This window comes from Malania oleifera, chromosome 3, assembly GCF_029873635.1.
Source record: "Malania oleifera isolate guangnan ecotype guangnan chromosome 3, ASM2987363v1, whole genome shotgun sequence".
Lineage (NCBI taxonomy): Eukaryota > Viridiplantae > Streptophyta > Magnoliopsida > Santalales > Ximeniaceae > Malania > Malania oleifera.
This window is the reverse complement of record NC_080419.1, coordinates 25,459,501-25,477,560: the sequence shown is the minus strand read 5'-3', so window position 1 is coordinate 25,477,560 and position 18,060 is coordinate 25,459,501. Positions and strand designations below refer to the sequence as shown.

At 39.7% G+C, this 18,060-nt stretch overlaps 1 protein-coding gene across 4 annotated transcripts in view; it reads right to left on the bottom strand.

Moving 5' to 3' along the window:
• Positions 1–204: 204 nt before the first annotated feature.
• Positions 205–18,060, bottom strand: part of LOC131152091 (lipoamide acyltransferase component of branched-chain alpha-keto acid dehydrogenase complex, mitochondrial) — a 64,732-nt gene continuing 46,876 nt past the window's right edge. For all 4 annotated transcript variants that reach the window (XM_058103720.1, XM_058103721.1, XM_058103722.1 and 1 more), the window contains 3 exons: positions 3,025–3,113; positions 1,547–1,774; positions 205–984 (listed from right to left, as the gene is read on the bottom strand). In XM_058103720.1, the coding sequence (XP_057959703.1) occupies positions 871–984; positions 1,547–1,774; positions 3,025–3,113 (431 nt within the window). In that variant the 3' untranslated portion in view covers positions 205–870. The remainder of the gene's footprint in view (positions 985–1,546; positions 1,775–3,024; positions 3,114–18,060) is intronic.

Below are 18,060 nucleotides of genomic sequence, written 5' to 3'. Positions count from 1 at the left end.
GGGTAAGTGTCACGGACCCCTAGATTAGACTCAACTACGAGGCCGCGCGACACTCGTCGAGGCTCTCCCCAACAAAGTCCGCCAATAATCACCCGTTTAAACTTGCAAACGTGAGCATCACATAAGTCTTGGAAACCACTCATAATCATGAAATATCAATATAAACACCAAGGGATTAGGAAGGCAAGAGACATTCATGCTCAATGATAAAATAGAGACTACTTATTTTATTCGAGTGAGAAAACACTATACAAGCCATAAGTACTATGATATTCATTTACAAATCCCAGGAGAATACATGTAAAGTCATCTCTCTCTCCCATTAAATCCCCATTAGCTCCATATTGACGACATTTCAATTTTGAGAAAACTTGAAGCGCAATTGAGTCAGAGAGAAGTAGACATAAAGAACAGAAACTAGTTTATATGGTTAAAAGAAAAATGATTCATTTCCACCTTTTCTTTTTTCTCCGATTCTTCTTTCTTCTCTCCACCTGTAAACCAATCAAACAAGAGAGGTGGAGGGAAACCCATTTCATTTCTCCTCTTATTCCCAATCAAATGGGCTCTTAAATACATTTGTTTGATAAATCAACTATCAACAACAAATATCTTAGATTTTATGCCCATATTAATGCCATATAATCGAGGGGGAAGATGATTACATCTGAAGTGTTTATTGGCCTGAAAGTGTTTATTGGACTGAAAGTCTATACAAGATTCAAATGACTTCATATTTCATTTCGCCATGAAATCTTACTGGCACTGATCCCCGGGGCGAGTAGGTCCCCAACCCTCAACAGCCCGGAAAGAAATGCTCCTGAAGAGGATAAAGACATCACATCTTATAACCAGTCAAGTTGAGACCAATCATCTCAGATGCAGCAGCAGCAGCTCCGGTTTTTCAATAAGTTGTTTCCACTCATTGCAAAATCTAGCAACAGTGGCTCCATCCAGAACTCTGTGATCTGCGCCAATATTAACCTGAAGAGGAAAAACACATCGTCAGAAATGGTCACCTCATTTCATTTCTCAATCTGGGAGGCCAATTACATGTTAGCAACAGTTAAAGAAACAATGTTTATCTATTTTCAATTACACTAATAACATTGTTATTTGTCAGCTTTCCTCTCCATCCCAGTAAATTCAACTACCTATATTCATGCTAACTTAAAGCTTTTCTGATATTGCTCACTTGGTTATGCCAACTGGTTGCGATTTCAAAAATAGATCATCGGTGAAAAATTATATCATGTTTAGACATGCCAACCACAATAGCTTTCCTGTCCCATTACACCTGCCTACGTTGAGGAATTGTGAAGTGGCAATAAATAGATATTCTGGTGATTCAGTACTGAGATATTAAGTGGCAAGAGGAAGCATGGCTTTATTTTTCACAATATATTTTACAAAAATTAAGTTACACAATAAAATATGAGGTATCATCCATGGCGTGATTGTTATGAGATTCTTTTAAAGGAATGCTTTTCTCCTCATAATGATACTTTATGTATTAAAAGAGAGGAAAAGCTAGAATACTACTTACATTCATGATTGACACCGCATAAACACTCCCATCATCCGCTATCTGTGGAACTTTCTGGATTCGGCCAATTGCGATTATGGAAACTTCAGGTACATTGAGGATGGGAGAACCAAACTTTCCGCCTATAGATCCAATATTGCTCAAAGTTATTGTTCCACCAGATATATCGTCAGGACTAAGCTTGTTATCTACTGCCAATTGCTGAAGTCGTGATAGCTCCTTTGTTATCTGAAACATATTCAAAGAAAGTAGAAAGAAAAGCATGTGTGGTTTGAAGCACCATTAAAAAAGGAGAAGACAAATAAATCAACAGGTCTGAAAATTTGACACCTTTTGGGAAGAAAATTAAGACAATGTTTTTTTTTTCCTCATCAATATTATAGAGAAATTGACAAAAAAACACAATGCTGACATAAAATGTGTGCGGTGGCAATCGTTCAGTTCTGAGATATTAATCCAAAACCAAATAAATAAGTTGGTTTTTCCACATCTATATATGGAAAAATTTAATTTGTAATTTTATAAATAAAAAACAGAATTTCAGGATAAAAAATAATAAGTTTCAGCCTTCAAACATGTTACGACACTGAAATAAGAAGCCATGCGATTTAGATGTTTGATGACTAAACTAGAGTAGCAAATGGAAAACTTATGGATATTATCTTCTAGACCCTAGTTTGCTGGAAGAGACATCATTTTAAATATATATATATATATATTGAGTCTGAAAAATGTATCCACTATTCATGCCTTTACATCCAGCAATTGAGGTACTTCTCATGGCATCCCACTGCACAAAACTCTCATCAAAGTGAGGGTCAAATGTACTTCATCAGTTTTCAGAACAGTGCAACATCAGACAGTGAATCCTAGTTCAGGCAACAAAGTCAGCAGAAAGACAATAAGCAGCATGAACACTTCAAAGCATCAATATGATGACATCAGGTTCTTTCTTTAAGCCTCTGACAAAATTTAATGCAATAGACTCCATTAGCAGTTTCTCTCGCAACCTAAATATCTTAATGCGAGAATGGTATAAATCTTAATGAAAATTTTAAAACATGTATATCAAATATAAAGTTAATTGCATCACTGAACATTTGATAGTCACATTTTTTTTTCTTCTCATTCTTTTTTACTGTCCTCTTGATAGGTGAAACCTGCTTGTCAGAGAAGCATTACATCAATGTACTAGGTTGCAGATTCAGATCTGTGCAAAGCTACATGAGGTACCCCATTGACAAGATTGCTAAAGCATTGAGCTTTCAATGTGCTGTAATTTTCAATTTTCCATCATTGAGGAAGTTAAACTACAGGAAGACAGGGTAAGTTGAAAAAATAAGACAACAAAAAATAGGAAAATATCATTACTGCCCATAATTAAACTCTACTAAAGCATGTTTTATTTTATAAAATTTTTTTCACGATTTCAGGAAAAAGCAGGGAGCATTGCAAGAACCAGTTTATATCAAACTAACCTCCAAGATTGAAAGTGACTGGACCTTCTTTATGTTTGGTACAACTAAACCATATGAAGTAGCCATGGCGATTCCAATATTGTGAGAGCCTATGATCATTACAATAATAAAAAGGAGTAACACATTAGTAATTAGATATTATGGCAACTTGACACAAATATCTCTAATAAGGAATTACATCTATTATAAACATATCTATGTTGAGCAGACTATCCCATCAAATAGATAATGTGTAAAACTCAAGTTAAGAACTTGTGGACATGTTTCAACATCCACAAGAGTCCTCAAGAAGAGCTCATCAAGCTTATGATTGCAATATCAATGACACTCCTCATATTGATGACTGGAATGCTCGACTCTTCTTAACACAACATGCAGAAGCAAGTAAATGCACAACCATGCCAAACACAGTTGACAGCTCCACCAGCAGTAGTATTGAGAATGTAGTGAAGTGGAAACCTATTATAACATTTGTCCTTTGTAGACATACACGCACTCCTGTTAAAATAACAATGGGCATAAATCTATGCACATGTGGTTCGAGTATGTGTGTATGTGCGCACAAAAGCATATGATATGTTCTGAACCTCTCCTTGTCTACACATTGATCGAGTGCCACGTTCAGATATAGCATGCCAACGTCTCCTAACTACATTTGTGTTATGCTCACATATATGATGATAGAAGTAAATATTCACTTCCTCATTTCACTTGCTCTCCTTAGACTCTAGTCCTGATTTGCTGAAGGAGCTTTGAATACTACATGCCTTGCATGTCGACCATTGCTACAAACATTTTACATTGTTACTAGTTACTGTAGTTTTAGAAAATTGTGAACTGAATGCAGGGTAGTTTTTTACTATATTTTTTAGTGTGGTTTAGTTTTCTTTATGTTTAGATTGCTTAGGATAGGTGTGTGGGTTTTTATTTCTTGCTTTATAGTCTATGTGAAATAAGTTTGCACCCAAAAAAAAAAACTTGAACTTGCACTTCGCCTATGCAACACAAATTATCTTTGTACACACAACCAGTCCCAAGCCCGAATAAAGGAGGAGCACTGTGTTAGGTAGTTGATAGCCAACGTAAAACTTGTCAAATCTATATATCATGAATCCTTACCAAATCCACCCGGGTCAAGGGAACATACTGGATCAATGTATAAGGAAAAGGGCTAATAAGTTAGCACAAGAAACTAAAATTAGATTAGAAATTTGGAATATAGGAACACTTATGGGAAAAAGCATGGGAATAGTGGAAACAATGTTTAGAAGGAAAATAAACTTCACTTGCCTTCAAGAGACGAAATGGGTAGAGAAGGAAACTAGAGAAATTGAAAAATTAGTATTTAAACTTTGGCACATTGTAAAAGAGAAACATAAAAATGGGGTAGAAATTATTGTAAACAAAGACTAAAAATATGTAGTTGATATTAAACGAATAAAGGATAGGATCATTAAAATCAAGATAGCCTTAGGCCTAGAGATAGTAAATGCCATTAATGCGTATGCTCCCTAAATAAGCTTAGCAGAAAATCTAAAAAATCAATTTTGGGAAGATATGAATAATATTTTACTAGGGGTACCAACATTGGAAAAAAAATTAATAGGAGTTGGTTTGAATGGACACATTGGAAAGGATAGTATAAGTTATGAGAAGATACATGGAGGACACAGATATGGAGATAAAAATGAGGTTGGTGATAAAATTTTAGATTTTGCCATGTCTTACGATTTGGTTACGTTGTATACTTGCTTTAAAAAAAGAGAACACTTAATAACTTTCAAGAGTGGACAAAATAAAAGTTGAATAGATTTCTTCTAAACTAGGAAGGGGGATTGTCTATCTTATAAGGAATGTAAAGTTATTCCAGGTGAAAGCTTTGCTACACAACATAGAGTCCTAATATTATATATATGGAAGAGAAAAAGTCACATAAATCAACACACGAGGACTAGGTGGTGGAGTTTGAAGGGAGAAAATATAGTAAAATTCAAAGATAAAATGATCAAAGAGTGTGATTCGACAATAGGGGGTAAGGTGGATACGACTATTGTTTAAGACGAGATGACTAACTCTATCGTAAAGACAGAAAAACAGATTTTAGGTGAGTACAAAGGAAGATACTCGAGTAGCAAAGAAAGTTGGTAATGGGATCAAGAAGTCCAAAAAGTCATTAAGACAAAAAAAAAAAAACTGGTATAAAATATGACAAAGTTGTACAAATATAAAAAACCTTGAAAAGTATAAAGAGGCAAGAAAAAATGCAAAAAATACTATTAGTGAAGCTAAACATAAAGCTTATGATACTTTATATAATGGACTAGATACAAAAGAAAGAGAAAGGGACATTTACAAACTTGCTAGAGGTAGAGAACGAAAATGTAGAGATTTAGGTGATGTAAAATGTATAAAGGATGAGAATAATTATGCCTTAACTAGAGAAGAAGACATAAAAGAGAGGTTCCAAAGATACTTTAGGAAAAGTCTAAAAATAGGTGATTTCTTCGCAAAATTGGAGTCCTTGAAGTTAAAATGGATTTAAAAAAAGATGAAAAGCACGAAATCTATAGGACTAGATTGTCAAATTTGCTCAATGACCCTCAATCAAGTGGTCTTTTTCTTATATAGAAATCATTTTCCCTAATTACAATATCTCCTAATTACAGCATCTCCTAAACATTAAGCATCCTAATTACAACATCTCCTAACATTAAGCATTGACCCCTGATTCAGGAAAGATATTTACAAATTTGTTTCCTAAATAACTATACAACAATTTATGGTTGGTATGACATATATGTTTCCTAAATAAATGTAGAACAATTTATGGTAAGTTTGTTGTCTATCCTACTAACATCCCCCCTCAAATTGATGCTGGTCGATCAAGAAGCATCAATTTGCCAACATAAAACTAATGATGTAGTCGTGTCATAGCTTTGGTGAAGACATCCGCTATCTGAAGGTCGCTTAAGACATGTGGAATCGAGATAACCCAAGTATCGACAGCTTCCCAAATAGAATGACAATCCACCTCGATATGTTTGGTACGCTCATGATAGACGGGATTTGTAGCAATCTGAATAGCACTCGTATTATCAGCATGAAGAGGAGTGGGAGTAGACTAAGGAAAACCTATTTCAGCATGTAAGCCATGGAGCCACACATGTGGCTGCCCACATGGCACGGTATTATGACTCGGTTGAAGATTTTGAAACACGATCCTATTTCTTACTCTTCTAAGAGATAAGGGAATCACCAAGAAACATACACCACCCGACGACAGACCGGCGAGTATCAGGACATCCTGCCCAGTCAGCATCACTAAAAGCCACAAGGCGAAGGGGAGCACCAGTAGAGAAGAACAAGCCACAGTGAAAGGAATCCCGGAGATATCGAATAACTCGGCGGACCGCAGCAAGATGAAGGTGATGAGGAGGCTGCATAAATTGGCTAACTTGCTGGACAACAAAGGAGATGTTAGGCTGTGTAATAGTGAGATAATTGAGACTACCAACTAACTGTCGAAACACCGTAGGATCAAGAAGGAGATCCCACTCCTCACGTCGATACTTGACATTCGCTTCCAAAGGGGGTATCCACTGAAGAGGAGTCCTGCAAACCAAACAACGAAATCAAGTCCTCTGTATATTTATGCTAATGCAGGAAAACCCTAGATGAATCGAACTAAACTTCCAAACTAAGGAAATACCGGAGAGGACCAAAATCCTTCATATGGAAGGAATCATGAAGATGTTGCTTGAGCTGATCAATGAGAGCAGAATCAGTCCCAGTGATGACAATGTCGTTGACATAAACCAGAAGAAGAATGATACCAATAGAAGTCATATGAAGAAACAACGAGGGAATCATATTGGCTTTGGATTAAAGAAAACCGAAGTAAGGTAGCCCGCAACTTATCAAACCAGGCCCGGGGGGCCTGTTTCAAACCATACAGAGAGCACTTCAGCTTACACACATTCGGCGTCGACGATGAGCAAAGGCCAAGAGGAGGTGTCATGTAAACATCTTCCTATAAATCACCGTGAAGAAATGCGTTCTTCACATCCATCTAGCAAAGAGACCATCCCTGAGAGGCTGCAATGGCAATAATAGTATGCACAGTGGTCATTTTAGCGACAAGAACAAAGGTCTCCTTATAGTCAACCCCATACTCCTGGTGGTTACCAAAGGCAACCAAACAAGCCTTATAACGATCCACAGACCCATCAAGCCAAAGTTTCACAAAAAAAACCCACTTACACCCAATTAGCTTGATATGAGAAGGACAAGGGACTATGTCCGAAGTCTGCTTTTCTTGAAGTGCTTGAAGTTCTTCCTGCATAGCCTTTCTCCAACACTCATGTTTATCAGCTTGTGACTAGGAATTAGGAATCGACACAGTTGATAAGGTAGCCGTGAAGGAGGTATGAGGGCAACCATACCTATTCGGTGGATGAGAAGCACGGCCAGATCATCAAGAATGATGCAAAACGGGATCAAGATTAGGTGGCAGATCATACTCAGGAAGGGGTAGAGTTGGCTGACGGAGTTCATACACAAAACTAGGCTTAAAGCATTTAGAAGGGCATATCAAATCATCAAAGTGAGGAAGAACAGAATCTGCAAGAGATGATGTAAGAGAACTAGGAAAGAAACATTGATGCTCAAAGAAAATGACATTACGAGATATATGAAATTTATTGGGGGAAGCATCATAGCACACAAATCCTTTTTGAGATAAGTTTTATCCCATAAAGGCACATTTCACATATTGAATAGAGAGTTTGTGACGTTGATGTGGAGGTAGATGCATAAAACAGGCAGCCAAAAGTGTCTTAAGTCAAGAAAGCTAGGGTGCCGTTTATGCAGAAGATAGTATGGAGAGTTGAAATTTAGCACTTTAGAAGGCAACCTATTAATCAAATATACTGCTGTAGCTAAAGCTTCAACCCAAACTTTAGGAGGAACAAAAGATGCAAGCAACAAGGTCCTAGCAACATCTAACAAATGTCGATTTTTGCGCTCAGCCACACCATTCTTTTGAGGCGTATAAGGACATGAGCAGTGAGAAACAATTCCTTTGTGACGAAGAAACTCAACAAATTCATGAGACATATATTCCCCACCAGAATTAGATCGTAAAGTCTTAATGCTAGTGGTAAATTGATTCTCAACATATGCTAGAAATGATTTGAAAACAGCAAAGACTTCAGACTTATAGCACAGAAAATATACTCAAGAATACTGACTATAGTCATCTATGAATGTCACAAAATATTTATAATGAGCATGAGAAATGACAGGAGTAATGCCCCATACATCACTATGAACTAGATCAAAGCAATTCTTTGCCCTACTCCCAGAAGAAGGGAAGGGAAGAATCTTACTTTTTCCAATTTTACACGTAGAACAATCAAAAGACAAAGAATGAGGCGAAGAAGAATCTTCTTTTCCCAACAAACCAGAATTCAGCAAATGAGATAAAACAGCATTGCTTGGATGGCCTAAACGTTTGTGTTATACTTCACAATTATTGGAAACAGTAGTACAAACCAAAGAAATGATACTAGGAATGGAAAAGTATAATGGAAACAGTCTCCCAACTTTAGGCCACTTCGCTATTGTCTTCCCTGACATCAAATCCTGCACATGACAACCATCATGAGAAAACTAAACATTATAATTATCATCCATTCATTGTCCCACCGAGATAAGACTCGTAGAAAGCCCAGGTGATGCAAAAATATTAGTAAGTGATGGTGCGATATCACCAACCCCAGTAATCAGTAAAAGATGAACATTAGCAACTTGAATATTAGAAGAACCAGTGTACTTACGAACATTACTAAGTATATCAGGAGAACTCATGTGATCAGATGCAGCAGAATCAACAAGCCAAGATTGAGAGGGTAGTACCCTTACCTTGCAGCCCTAAAGCGGAAAATGCTGATACAATTATTTGCTGCACCATTTTTGGTGTAAAGGCAGGTGTAGCAGCAGTGGAAGGTGACACTGGAGCGAGATTTTGAGTGCTGGTTACCCCATCAGAAGTGTGGCCAGTAGCAGTACCATGATAAGCATTCAAGGGTCGGTTTTGAGGACGTGTTGGGCATTTTTTGATTATGTGCCCCTTCTGTTTACAGTAGCTGCAGAACTTTTTAGCACAATGGGCAGCAATATGCCCATAATCTTAGCAACTGTAGCACTGAACTGTACGCATGTCTCGACCCCTCCCCCTGCCTTGAGCAGCGTATGCAACAGCATTCTCTTACGGGAGCGAAGATTGAGTAAGAAGACATTGTTCCTCTTGAAGAAGTGCTCCAAAACACACGTCAAGAGATGGTGAAGGATCCCTATGCATCAGGTTTGAGCGAATAGACTCGAATTCTGGCCTTAGTTTCATTAAAAACTGGTCTCTTTTGCTAGCTTCATGGACTGCTTGAACAACAAAGAGAGACTCAGCCGACACGTTGGCATACACAAAGTCGGAAAACTAAGCCCAAAGATTATGAAAACCACATAAATATTCCTGAATAGAGAGTGTACCTTGGGACTAGGCAGCAAGATCAATTTCCAACTGAAATCACAAGGCGGAATGATCTTGATGATAGACCTTTTTCAAGTACTCCCACATCAATTTAGCCGTCTTGTAAGGCCTTAAATTGAGTATAAGCAATGGATCAACAGACCCAAGAATCCAACTCATCACGCGAGCATCTTTCACCCATCATTGAACCAACTTCATAGGATCAGTAGGTGTTGGATCACTCCCATCAACATGACCCCACAACTCCTTTCCCATAACAAAATGTTGAAACTGAAACTCCCAGGCAGCATAATTCTTCCCTGTAAACCGAGTTTGAAAGACTTCTGAGTTGGTATTGTTAGCCATAACTAGAATCTCTCGAAATTCACCAAAAAAAACTGCAAAAACCAGAACCCGCACCCAAGAAACCAGAAAACCAGAGCCTAGAACCACAAAAATTGGACCAAAGACAAGGTTGATTCAGAGAGTGGCTCTGATACCATGTCAGATTTGCTCGATGACCCTCAATCAGGTGGTCCTTTTTATATAGAAGTCATTTTCTATAATTACAATATATCCCTTAATTACAGTATTTCCTAATTACAGCAATGGTATACATCCCTTAATTACAGTATTTCCTAGTTACAGCAATGGTCTATATCCCTTAATTACAATATCTCCTAATTACAGCATCTCCTAACATTAAGCATCCTAATTACAACATATCCTAACATTAAGCATTGACCCCTAATTCAGGAAAGATATTTACAGATCTATTTCCTAAATAACTATACAACAATTTATGGTAGGTTTGACAGATTTGTTTCCTAAATAAGTGTAGAACAATTTAAGGTAAGTTTGTTGTCTGTCCTACTAACACAGATAACATACCAATTGAAGTTTGGAAATGTTCAAGAGATAAAAGAAGTATATAGTTAACTAACCTATTCAACATTATTCTAAAAACCAAGAAAATATCATTGGAATGGAGGAAAAGCAGGTTAATACCTTTACACAAAAACAAAGGCAATATTCAAAATTATAATAGTTATCGCGGAATTAAGATTATGAGTCATATGATGAACCTTTGTGAAAGGGCAACTGAACAAAGCATAAGACAAGAAATGATTGTGTTAGAAAATCAATTTGGTTTATGCCAGGGAGATCAACAATAGGAGCTATTTATCTTTAAAAAATGAAATCAGAATAGGTTTTCTGTATTTCTTGAATAATTTTGTACAAGCCAATACACAATATTTATGATACAATCGGGAATTCTAAATATGGAAACAATCTCCTAAAAGAATCTCTCTCAATAATATACAATCCTCTACATATATACCTCCCTAAATTACTCTAAGATACTCAGGATTTCTACACTCCCCCTCAAGTTGGATCATAGATATTGATCATATCCAACTTGCAGATGAAATCATCAAAGCTCTATCAAGCTAGCCCTTTGGTAAAGATGTCTGCTATCTGTTCCTTGGTAGGTACATTAGTCATACAGATGGTTCTTTCTTCAACCTTCTCTTTGATAAAGTGTCAATCCACTTCTACATGCTTAGTCCTGTCATGTTGAACTGGATTGAGAGAGATACTGATGGCTGCTTTGTTGTCACAGTAGAATTTGATAGGGAATTTCACCGGAATCTGTAATTCTTCCAAGAGTTTTCGTAACCATAGTCCTTCACATATCCCTTGTGCAACTGCCCTGAATTTAGCTTCAGCACTACTTTGAGCTACTACATTCTGTTTTTTACCCCTTCAAATCACCAAATTTCCTCATACAAAGGTGTAAATCTGGTGGTAAACCTTCTATCTTCCGCTGATCCTGCCCAATCCGCATCTGTGAAAATTTCTACTTCCTTGTTTTCACATTTCTTGAAGAAGAGTCATTTGCCTAAAGAGCCCTTGAGGTACCTGAGGATCTTGTACACAACATCTAGGTGAGTCTTTTTCAGTGAATGCATGTGTTGGCTTACCACAATTATCGCAAATGCAATGTTGGGTCTGGTATGTGATAGATAAATTAGTTTACCAACCAATCTCTTATACCTCTCCTTTTCAACTGGTATTCCGTAGTCTTTAACCCTCTTTACTACTTCAATTGGGGTTTCACTAGGTTTGCATCCAAGCATGCCAGTTTCGGTTAGGAGATCAAGGATATACTTTCGCTGAGAGACACTAATACCCTTTTTTGATCTAGCAACTTCCATTCCCAAGTAGTACCGCATTTGTCCCAGGTATTTAACTTCAAACTCAGTAGCTAGGACTTTCTTCAATCTTTCCATCTCCACTATATCATCTCCAGTTAGGATTATATCATCAACTTACACAATCAGAATTTGTTTTCTTACCACTTTCAGACTGTTGGAAGAACATAGTGTGATCTGATTGCCCTTGTCGATATCCTTGGTTCTTTATCACCTTCGCAAATCTGTCGAACCATGCTCTGGGAGATTGCTTGAGTCCATACAGGGACTTCTTCAGTTTACATACTTTGTTTTCTTCACCTTTCTTACTGAAACCTGGTGGCATCGTCATGTAGACTTCTTCTTCTAACTCGCCATTTAGAAATGCATTCTTAATGTCGAGTTGCTGTAGTGGCCAATCTGAGTTGGCTGCCAAGGACAGGAGGACCAGAACTGTATTCAATTTTGCCACTGGTGCAAATGTCTCCGTGTAGTCAATGCCATAGGTCTATGTAAACCCTTTTGCAACAAGTCAGGCTTTATACCATTCAACTGTCTCATCAACTCTATATTTCACTGTGAAGACCCATTTGCAGCCTACTAGCTTCTTCCCTCTCAAAAAATTCATAACGTACCAAGTTCCATTTTTTTCTAGGGCTCACATTTCCTCCATGACAACTTCTCTCCATTCAGGAATCTCTAGGGCTTCCTGGATATTCTTTGGAATTTTTATCCTGTCAAGGTTAGAAGTAAAAGCACGTCACCCTGTAGACTAAGTTTTATAAGACATGTATTTTGACCAGGAATATAGAGTACATGACCAGTTGTTTTCTAACTACAATGGGTAAATTGATTTCATCAAGTGTAGACTTATCAGAAGGAAGCTCATGGCCATCTATTACTTGATCGGGATTGGGCATGGACACATGGTTGCTCGGAGCTATCACCAGTTTCAACTTTCTTGGTGCCTCAGGTATGAGATTCTCTCTATTCTTTGTTTTTGGCTTTCTTGAGTAAACAAGTATTTCCTTGTTATTTTGTTTTTCTGCATCTCCCCCTAAGTTTAAGTGATCTTTTGCACATAACAGGTCAGAAAATGATGCAATGGCAGACTCAATATATGGCACAAATTGCAACTCAGTATATGGAACAGACTTATCAACAGAGAAATCAAAGAACCGATCTTCACTTCACTTCTCCCCCTGAAGAGAGGGTTTTTGGAAGTAAGGAGGGATTTCAAAGAACGTGACATCAAGACTAACAAACAATTTGTTTGTGACAGGGTCATAACATTTGTAGCCTTTCTAAGTAGGAGAGTAACCAATAAAAACGCACTTTATGGCACGAGGTTCCAATTTATCCTGATTGTGAGCATGAACATGTACAAATGTAGTACACCCAAAAATTTTCAGAGAGAGATTGGAGTGGAGCCGAGAGTTGGGAAAACATTCTTGGAATTTTTGGAGAGGAGTGGCAAAGGAAGAACCCGACTAGGCATTCGATTAATGAGATATGTAGCTGTTAAAATGGCATCGCCCCAAAAATATTTTTTCATATTTGTAGTGAATATCCATGCCCGAACTACTTCAAGAATATGCCTATTTTTTGTTCAGCAACCCCATTTTGTTGAGGGGTATCCACATAGGAACTTTGATGAACAATTCCATTTTCTTGAAGATAATGTCCCAAGATATTATTGAAATATTATGTACCATTATTAGTACGTAAAATATGAATGTGAGTTTGGAATTGTGTTTGAATCATGGAATGGAAACTGACAAAAATAGAACGGACTTCAGTTTTATCTTTCAACAAGTAAACCCAACAAATACGAGTATAATCATCAATTAAAGTAACAAGCCATTTCATATGAGTGCGATTAAAAGAGCTTGAGACACTAGGCAAGCGGTCACAGGCAAGCATAATGCCCTGAACAAGCTTAGCTCGTGACATTCTCCCCCACTTATGTGGTCGACGTCCTCGTAGACTTTGACGCTAGGTACACTTCTACTTTGTCTACGAACGGTTGCATATCTTCCGCAGAAACCCAGCTAATTTCTTCGTCACCAAGGCCTTTCCACTTCACTAAGAATTCCTGCCGCTTCTTCCTTAAGGATGTGAATTCTCTGTCTGCAAGGATATCTTCAACTTAACGTCTGTCAAGTTGAACTGTACTCACTTCTGCTCTGGCTGACTGATTTTCTGCTCAGATCGTCGGTGTCGGCGTTGTACGGCTTGAGGCAGCTGACGTGAAACACATGATGCACTTTCATCCAAGACGGAGGGTCGATTTTGTAGGAGACCTTCTCGACTTTGGCCAAGATGGGGACTGGTCCTTCATATTTGCGAAGTAGTCTCCTATCTCGTCCTCGTAGTGACCTGACCTGTTCAGGATTGAGCTTAACAAGCACCGAGTCACCTACGTTGAAGTGTTGCGGTCTTCTCCCCTGATCTGCCCACTTCTTCATCCGCTCATAATTCGGGGAAAACCGAATTAACCGACCGAAATTGGTCGGTTCGGTTCGGTTAAAAAAACCAGTTTGGTCGGTTCGGCTATACATTCCAATATTTTTGGGAATCGGGTTTCGGTTCGGTGAATAGAAAACATTAATTCGGTTAACCGATTAATCGAATTAATAATTAATTAAATTTTAAATTTAAATTAGAAAAAATCCTGTTATCTTCTATATTTCCATTCCCTCTCAGCTCTCACTCTAAGTGCTCTCAGAAACTCAGAAGTCAGAAGGCCGCCTCTCTCTCGCTCACCCGAGCTCAATCCACCACAGTTCGCACCACTATCTTCACGCGATGCTATCGCCTGCGACCATCGCCATCGTCGTCGCTCGCCATCGTCACCAGCACTCAAGCTCCCTCTCATTCTCATTTTTATTCTCTCACAGTCTCGCGCACAGAGCAGTTCACCGAGAACCACCCCGGCTCGGCGGCTCCTCCTCACTGGCATCAAGCTCGCCCGAGCCCAATCGTCTCCCTAACCAACCACCTTTCCTCCACATCAATCTCCACTTCTCAGTTCTCCGGTTCTCCCTCTTTGCGAATCGCCTCTTCCTGGCTTCGCCTGAGCCCCTCTTCCAATCTTCCCAGTTCGTGACCCGTTCCGATCCCGAATCCCTCTTCGATCGGCTCTTCCCTCGCGTGGGCATGGCGATGGATCTACACTCAGTGACTCAGGACTTCAAGGCTTCAACTTTCCCCCACCTTTCCTTGTTTCAGACGGATACACATACACATACACCAGTCCAGTACACCTTTCCCCCTTCCGTTCCTCGTTTCACGGTTAAAATCGGTTAATCGAATTACCCGAAAAATAAATTCGGTCGGGTTCAGTTCGGTTAGACCAAAAGGTTCGGTCGGTTCGGTTAACAGGATTCTTTAACCAAAATTTTCGGTTAATTAACCGAATTTGGCCGAATCGACTGTTTGCTCACCCCTAGGTAGGCTCGGGCAATCTCAGCATTCTTTCTCCATTCTTTGGTAAAGACGTACGCCCTGGGACTCTTTCCTCTGTATGGCTCATCCACTGTGTGAGGTAACAGCGGCTGCTGGCCTGTAACAAGCTCAAAAGGACTCTTGTTGGTTGTGGAGCACTTTTGGGCATTGAAACAAAACTGAGCCACATCAAGTAGTTGCACCCAATTCTTTTGGTTGGCGTTGACAAAGTGGTGCAAGTACTCTTCAAGTAACCCATTGAATCTCTCCATCTGTCCATCTGTCTGTGGGTGATAACTCGAAGAGATTTCTAGTCGTGAACCAAGGATTCTGAAAAGTTTTTTCCAAAAGTTGCCGGTGAATCTTGAGTCTCGCTCACTAACAATGTCGTGGGGAACACCCCAATATTTCACAATGTTCTTAAAAAACAACTGTGCTGTCTCCTTTGCCGAACAATACTTTGGTGCAGCTATGAATGTACCATACTTCGAAAACCTGTCTATAATAACAAGTATAGACCCTGCGTCTCCCACTCTGGGCAAGTTGGTGATATAGTCTAATGAGACACTTTCCCACGGTTTGGACGGTACTATTAGGGGCTCCAACAGCCCAACAATTTTCCTCCGCTCCACCTTTTCTTGTTGGCAAGTGAGACAAGTTCGGGTATAATCAACCACATCATCATGCATGTGCGGCCAATAGTACCCCCGCTTCAGTAAGGCCAAAGTGCGCTGCCATCCTGGATGTTCGGCCCACATGGTATCATGACATTCCTTCAGCAATGTCTTCCTCAAATCACCTTCTTGTGGCACAAAGAGCCGGTTACCATGGGTCATTAGTAATCCATCTTCCATCCAGAACAGTCGTGCCTTCCCTTCTTCGGTAAGTTTCATTAAGTTCTGCGCAACTGGATCTTTGGCTAAGTTCTCCTTGATGCACTCCCGCATCGTTGTGGTAACAGTACTTAAAGTCAGATGTGTTACCATTTGTAAGGCCGCCAGTTTGGCCTTTTCACTAAGTGCATCCGCGACTTGGTTCAATCGCCCCGCCTTGTGCTCAAATGAAAAATCAAATTCTGCCAAGAATTCTTGACATCGGCCCTACTTGGGTGTCAACTTTGGCCGTGTGAAGAAATGGCTAACACCTGAGTTATCTATTTTCACCACAAACCTTGACCCAAGTAAGTAATGCCTCCACACACGGAGACAATGTATCACCGCTAGCATCTCCTTCTCTTGAGTTGTGTACTTCCGCTCTGCTTCACTAAGCTTACGGCTTTCGTACGCAATAGGGTGCCCCTCCTATACCAAGACTCCTCCAAGGGCGAAGTCTGATGCATCTGTCTGTACCTCGAAAGGTTTCATGACATCTGGAAGAGCCAGCACCGGATCTCTCATCATGGCATCCTTCAAGTCATCAAAGGCTCCCTAGAACTCCTCCGTCCAGTTCCACCCATGACCCTTCTTTAGTAGTTCTGTCATAGGGGCCGTTCTCCGTGAATACCCCTCTACGAACTTCCTGTAGTAGTTGGCAAGGCCAAGAAAGGAACGTTTCACTATTGTTGGGATCTTCCATTCTTGAATTGCCCTTACCTTCTCCATATCCATTCTGATATGACCTTGTTCAATCACATAACCAAGTAATTTGATGCTCTGCTAAGCGAAAGAGCACTTCTCTTTCTTCACATATAGACTATTCCCCTTCAGCCAATCGAACACCTTCCGCAAATGCTCTTTATGTTCCTCCAGAGTGGAACTGTAGACAATAATATCATCCAGGTACACCACGACAAACTTGTCAAGGTACTCACGGAAAACCTGGTCATCAAGGTACAAAATGTTGCAGGCACATTCATCAACCCGAATGGCATCACCAAGAATTCATATGCCCCATACCGTGTCACACAAGTAGTCTTCAGCTCATCCCCATCAGCAATTCTCACCTGATAGTAGCCTGACCTCAAGTCAAGTTTAGTGAAGTACTTGGCGTGACTCAACTGATCCAATAAATCAGCAATCAACGGAATAGGATACTTGTTGCGCACTGTCACCTTGTCAAGCGTGCGGTAGTCTACACACATACGCAGGCTCCCATCATGTTTCTTTTGAAATAGCACCAGTGCTCCAAATGGTGCTTTGGAAGGGCAAACATATCCCGCTTCCAATAATTCATCAAGTTGCTTCCTCAATTCTGCTAACTCTGGAGGCACCATCCGATATGACCCTTTTGCAGGTGGTTTCACTCCTAGAAACAACTCGATCTCATGCTCCACACCCCATAGTGGAGGTAATTCGTGAGGCAACTTATCCGGCATCACCTCTTTGTACTCATCCAACACCGCTTGGATGGTTGTAGGCATCAACTCTTTGCCTACTTCTTCATCTACCACCACCGTGGCTAGATATGTCTGCTCTCCCTTCCTCAAACCTTTCTTGAGTTGCATGGCTGAAAGGAACTTCCCATCGTCTCCTTTTGTTGCAACAGCTTACACTATGCACGGGTGATCTCCCATCAGACATAGGGAACCAGCCGAAGGCATCAGCACTGCCTTCGTTCCCCTTAGGAATTCCATTCCCAAAATGACTGGAAAGTCATCAAATGGCACTGCTATGAAATTCACATGACCTTCCCACTGCCCAAGCTTCACAGTAACTTGCTTGGCTACTCCCAGAGTAGGCTGGGCTACAGAATTAACTGCTTTCATGCGTCCTGTATCCTTCTCTAAGGATAAGTTGAGTCTCCAAGCTTCTGGTTGCGAAACAAAGTTATAGGTAGCCCCCGGTATCCACCATAGCACAGGTGCTCTTCCCATTGATTCTCAAGTCCACAAACATTAACCCTTTTGCTCGTGTAACTTTCGGTGTTTTT